General features: G+C 33.6%; 1 protein-coding gene across 1 annotated transcript; it reads right to left on the bottom strand.

Moving 5' to 3' along the window:
- Nucleotides 1-3,811: 3,811 nt before the first annotated feature.
- LOC147810924 (zinc finger BED domain-containing protein 5-like) lies at nt 3,812-6,386 on the bottom strand. Its single transcript, XM_087162158.1, has 2 exons — nt 5,643-6,386; nt 3,812-3,868 (listed from the first exon to the last, which is right to left on the bottom strand). The coding sequence occupies exons 1-2, from the start codon at nt 6,384-6,386 to the stop codon at nt 3,812-3,814; spliced, it is 801 nt and encodes a 266-aa protein (XP_087018284.1).
- Nucleotides 6,387-6,613: the final 227 nt, after the last annotated feature.

The raw sequence follows: 6,613 nt of genomic DNA, 5'->3' as shown, positions 1-6,613 counted from the left end.
GCGGACGATAGTTTAAGATACCAAATCAGACACAAAAACGTGCTTTCTCTGAATAAACATATATCTCTTTTTCATGATTTATAATTTCTGATTTCCAAAATAAGGGGATAGCCGCTATCTGGGGGATATCATTCAAACAGTTAGGTCAGATGTGCTGCCAAAAATCTGGATCCCTTAATATTAATTTTAATTTTTGTATATTTTGCCATATTTCGTGAACTTTTTAAGCGAATCAAAAAGTTTTTGAACACAATTATAAAATTCATTTATCTAAAGCTAATTCCGTATGGAAAATAGTTTTTACTGATTATTCATATTTTTTTTACATAATAGTTGAAAAAGTTTGAATATCAACTCAAACATATTTTGCATCATTTCAAAGAATGTAATTGTATGTGGCAAAATATTAGGGAGACCGGGAAGTAACGTCGTTTCGGAGCATTAAATATTCATTAGTTTTAAAAACCGAGTCATTTTTTTTATCCATTTCGATTCAATTTAGATAAGGCATTGAAAGGTTGTTGCTAGCGAGGGTGAATGCATTACTGATTAAAAATAAAATCGTGATAACAAATATCAAATACACCGAAACGACCTTACTTTCCAGTTCCCCGGATACAAAATAAGAACGAAATCGATCGGATAGTTTCCGAGAAATCAAATTTTAGAAAAATCAAATATTGAATGAAATGTTTAACTATTAAGAGTGAGTCATAATATGTGAAAATCTGATCATTAGATTAAGAGTTATTAAGGGTATAGAGCATTCACAAGCCGTGCAACATTTTAGGAAATATCAATTAGTTTGAGAAAATCTCATACACCCAGCAACAAGTTTAGTCTCATGGATAACATTTCGACCTTAAGAGGCCAAGGGTTTTAGTTCTTAGCACGCTTTATGCATGGCTAATCGAGTTTAACAAAGAGTGATCACTTCGGAAAATGGTTTATTGCGGTGACATGAAGACAAATTTAAAAGACACCTCCAATGCTAGTAACTGTGAGTGATAAGTTGATTAACTTACGGCACATCATCGATTGTGACGCTCAATGTAAGAGTTAAATTTTGAAGTAATATAAAGGCAGCGAAATTGTGGTTAAAAAACAATACATAGTACGTACGTTAGTCCCTTTGATGTTAAGTTGGTAACAGAGCCGGATTATACCTTTCGTAGGCCCTAGGCATAGCCGTTTTGGGGCCCTCCCCGCCTCCCCTCTTTTCAAAATATATGCTAAAACTTTCTCGCATTTTTATTATGGGTTTTAATTTACAAATTTGTTTATCGAACTTTATCTGCAATACCGACATACTGCCGATATTGCAGTTGATATCGATAATACCATTATGATTAGTTCGATTGATAACTATGCAAACACTTCACGTCAACAATACAACAACACACCAGCAAAGAAAACAGTGAACTTGATAGTGAGATTAATTACAAGAAATATTTATACTACAAATAGCTTCATAGTTTTCATGATACTACTATGATAACTAAGTGAAGGAAATTAACATTGTCAAAAGTAAATCTTTTGAAATTATTTATAAATAAATTTGAACTTGTGAATACTTTTCCTAACGTTCACATTGCATTAAGAATATATTTGTCGATTCTTGGATCAAATGCAGAAGGAAAAAGATCTTTCTCCAGATTAAAACTGATAAAAAATTATTTGCGTTCAACAATGAATCAAGATCGTTTGGCATCGCTCGCACTTATGTCTATTGAATACGACATTTTGCGTAGTTTGGAATTCGACAGCATAATACAAGATTTCGTTGAATCCAAAAAAGTAATATCATAAGATCCGGCAAAATAATTTATTACCGAAAAATATTATATTTTTATTTGTATCTTCATAATTTTGTGTACAATACACTTGTTGTTTTTAAAGCTAAATTATTTTTGTCAACAAATTTTTTTCTCCCAAGTTTTTCGTAGGCCCCTGAATTTCGTAGGCCCTAGGCACGTGCCTAGTGTCATAGGTCAATCCGGCCCTGGTTGGTAATATAAAGGTGAGACGTTGATAGTTTTTTTTAATGCAGTAAAATAAACACAAATCAATGTTTTTCCAAATACTATAGTTTTATTAGCACAAGTAAACCGTCCAATTATAGAGAGAATACCCCGTTCAGCTTGACAAAAGCTCATTAGGTGTACCTAATTTTTCAACGATTTTCAATTTCTTTACGACTTTTTCGTGAGTGATTTCAATAAATTGCTATTAATTCATTTATGGATTTCCTGCATGAAATATATATTTTACGGTGTCCTTGGTGGGATAATGTCTAATGGTCTATAATTACAGATCCGTCGAACTCAATTGATAGCCCAATTGAAAATTTGATATTGTTTGCAAAATAAAAAATAAGTGCTTAAAACACCAATCTTTTGAAGGCTTGTTTGGCTTGATGGCCAGTCCATGTCTTTAATTTCTGGTCACAAAAAAAAGCAGTTGTATTCGCTCTATAAGGGTACCCAAGAGCCGTGGTACCTCAGGGGATAGAGCGCGAGTCTCCCAACGAGGCGACCCAGGTTCGATCCAATCGACGGCTTGGCGATATGAATTTCGCACTGGCTCGCACCAACCACAATGCTGACGTAAAGTATTGTCAGTGGTAGACGGAACATGGGTTAGAGTTCCCATGCTGTCTGGTTAACCGTTGGAGATTTTCGTGCTTTTCCCCTCCAAGTAACGCAAATGCGGGTTAGTTCCATCAAAAAGTTCTCCGCAAAGGCATATTTCTCCCAAAACTTGGTCCAGAAATTCCCTTGTCTTCTGGATTGGGTTAAAAATTTCAAGGACATGGAGTTGAACATCGTTGAGTCGTGAATTCAAAATTAGATCGGTTGTTCAAAGATGGTTATAAAACAGAATAAAATATAATGGTACGCAATGTAACGTGTTCGGTTGAAGATAGCTCTGTTACAGCAGCAATATTCTCAATTTGTACGCACTGTAGCATAGGGTCTACTTCTGATGTCCTCTAGCATGAACTTAATTCACATATTTTGCGTACTGCTTACACAGTTGGAGTAGCTTTATTTTAACTGGCCAGGAGGCAGCTCCTGAGCTAGTAACCCTCTATTCAAACTCCCAAAACCACATCCAACAGGAAAATGTCCAGCAACGACAGATTTGATATGCACTTTGCTGCGTAAAAAAGTTTATCGTTGCGTGCCTGTATCGAACTCATGATACTCAGCTCTTTACCAACGGGATGAGCGAAACTTTAAACCATTGCGCCATTGTAGCAATTTAAAAACCCGCATATAGCTTTCGTTTCTTCCGGCAGTATTTCTGGTTAATTTCCAAATATGGTTTTCTCTTAAGTAAATTTGTTACAATCGAATTCACAGAGCTACTGCATTCTGACTGCTTATTGCTTTTAATGAGTCACCATGGCTTTGATAATGAATGATGTGGTGGCCCAACCATATTATGTTGTCACTTTGATTGAGTTTGGATTCCATTTCTCTTCTAAATTGTTAAAAAAAAGGGAGAAAAAGATTGTCATTTAATGAAAAAATGTAGCAGTAATTTACCGGGGATTTTAGATTTCTGTAACAAAAAAACATAAAAAAATCTGTATTCTTTCCAGTTCCTTTCAGTAAGACTGGGTACGGTAAAAATATGTACAGCTGACGCTAAAAAAAAATTAACGTTGAGTGTGACCGAGGCGATTTTGTTTTTCGCGTCAAAACGAATCATGTTAGAAGGGAGTAAAGTGTAATGCTGCCATCTGTCGAGGAGCGAGAGAGTTATAGATGTAATCATCAATATTGAGTTGTGGAAAAGATGTTCGTTAACCAATGGCTGCAATTAACTGGTGGACTTTATAACCGTTGTCGGATGCTAATCGCTACAATTTAATTGTATGATGCAGACTCGGAAAAATAAAACTATAGAAAATCACTGAGTACACGAAAAAACTTTATTTTGGTGGAGAAGAGATAAATATCGAAAAAGCCTTATTTGTTGTCCTTTTAAAATTAAAGGTTTTCGTTAACAAAGCATAATCAGCACCGTCTTTGACGCATGGGCACACCCGAGCAGTGCCCGAGGGCCTTAAGCACTCAGGGGGCCCTTGAGAATCTTACTTTTTATAAATTGTATTAAAAAAAACTTAGGACTCAACAAATTTACCTTACATATTTTTTTTAAATAAATATATTATATTGTATAAAGCAGGGCTTCTTAAACTTTTTTATATAGCGACCCCCTTCAAGCTTAGGAAATTTTAAACGACCCCCTCCTCCATATAATGAAATATATATTAACCGTAGATGTAGATGTAATATCGCACTATTTTACAATGTAAATAAAATAAGTATTAAAGAATACGTACCCATTCATTTCACATATATATAATTGGAAACGTTGACGGGATATCGGTCGTAATAAAACACAATAAATAGAATGACATAAAACTATATATATATTTATTCAATAGAAAAAATAAAGTTTTGTAACAATTTTTTTATAAGAAAACATATTATTAACATCAAACAATATTAATGTGACGGATGTGGTTGTTTATTTTTACACAAATAATTAAATCTAGGCTCAATTTGAGTTAGTGCAGATCGTAATAAATTTTCAACGTTTATTAAAGTTGAACGGTATTTTGATTTTATGTAAGTTAATGTGGAAAAGGCTGATTCACATAAATATGTCGTACAAAATGGCAGTAATTTGTTCATTGCCATTTCCGATAGTAGGTGATATTCTGATTTGATTTCTATCCAAAATTCATGCACAGGTACTTGATAAAATCTAAGTCGCAAGGTAGTATCACTTGTTAATTCGGCAAATTCTTCTTGTGCTTTTAAGTTTAAAAAATTAATTTCTTCCATTTCAATTGAAAATGGATTGCAAATCCATTGTTGTGTATCGATATCATTGGGAAAATACCTATGCATGTAAACTTCCATATCCTTCAAATGATTAACTATAATTTTTGTTATAGGAGTATCTTTTTTTGAAATATTGTTACTAATTATATACTCGTCAGTAAATGGAAACATTTCGAGCGATCCACTTTCCACTCTGTTCTTCCATATAAGAATTTTTTTAACAAAGGCCTCAATTTATTTTTTAACATAAACATATTAACGCAGACTCCCTGCATTGATAAATTCATATCATTGATTTTATCAAAAATATCTGCCAAATAGCATAGCTTGAGAAGCCATAAATTATCTTGAAAATAATCGGCCAAATTAGAATTTTGCTCTGTTAGAAATATAAGAACTTCATCTTTTAAAGTTAATAATCGTTTCAAACTTCGACCTCTTGATAGCCACCTAACTTCAGCATGTAGCAATAAACTTGTATAATCCGAATCCATATCAATGCACAAATTTTTAAACAATCGACTATTAAGTGCTCGACTTTTAATAAAGTTAATGATTTTGACTGCATCAAAAAACACAGTGTTTACTTCTGGTGCAGTTTTTTTAACAACAAGTGCCTCTCGGTGAATCATACAATGTGTAAATGTAATATGATCATTTCCAGCTTTAACAAATGCTGTAAAACCAAGATCTTGTCCGGTCATTGCTGCAGCACCGTCCGTGCACACACCAACACAATTTTTCCAATTTAATCCTTCTTTTTCAAAAAAACTCATTTACTTTTTTATATATATCTTTTCCACGAGTATGACCTTCCAGAGGACGACAAAACAGTATATCTTCATGAATGCTTCCCTCATAAATATATCTTACAAAAAGTAACAACTGTGCCATTTTTGAAATGTCTGTCGACTCGTCCAGTTGTATTGCAAACTTTGAGCTGTCTTTAAGCCTCATAAGAAGCTGTTGAAATTGATCATTGCTAATGTCTGAAATTCTTTTGGACACAGTGTCATTTGATAATGGAATTTTACTAATTTCAGCAGCATACTGTTTTCCATGAACAATTTCAGACATTCTTATAGCTGCAGGTAGTAAAAGTTGCTCTCCAATAGTAAAAGGCTTTTTCGTTTTTGCTATCAAATACGAAACTTCATACGATGCCAATGTATATTTATCATTCAAAGTAACATACTTCTCCAAAGTGTTCTTTTCTTTATTTGATGTTTGCAAAAGACGCTCAAAATATTCTATTGGCTTTTTTGATAACGTTGCATGTTTAGTATTCAAATGTCGTTGCAGTTTTGACGGTTTCATGCTTTCTGCAGCCAAAACTTCTTTGCAAATTAAGCACACTGGTTGTTCTTCATTGTTGTGAGAAGAGCATGTGAAGCCATACTGCAAATATGATTCGTCATATTTTCTTTTTTTTGTTTTGCTAGAAGTCGGATTTGAAGCACTGCAACTTGGTTGTGACGGCGTGGCAGACTTATTAGTTGGAATTTTAATTAGCCATTTATCCATGATGGTTAAATAATAATAAATAATTAAACAAAATGTAGTTGAACTTTAACGTAATAATTAAAAACACCAACTGAAAATTACACAGTAAATACACACATGTCACTACGAAGACAAAGCTGAGTCCAAACTGAAGTACAAACAGAAAAATAACTACACTCGAATCTTTACCAGTGCAATGACAACAAATTACGACCAGATCAACCCCGACGCATGGCGTGTTCAAAGTG

Source organism: Parasteatoda tepidariorum, chromosome 4 (assembly GCF_982258835.1).
Source record: "Parasteatoda tepidariorum strain Cologne lab strain chromosome 4, Ptep-v5.0, whole genome shotgun sequence".
Lineage (NCBI taxonomy): Eukaryota > Metazoa > Arthropoda > Arachnida > Araneae > Theridiidae > Parasteatoda > Parasteatoda tepidariorum.
This window is presented reverse-complemented; position numbering and strand designations above follow the sequence as displayed.

Coding starts and splice junctions, on each gene's coding strand:
- LOC147810924 (XM_087162158.1), bottom strand. CDS start 6,386: ATGGATAAATGGCTAATTAAAATTCCAACTAATAAGTCTGCCACGCCG. Junction 3,869..5,642: donor GAAAAGATATATATAAAAAA/GTAAATGAGTTT, acceptor ATTAAATTGTAG/CGATTAGCATCCGACAACGG.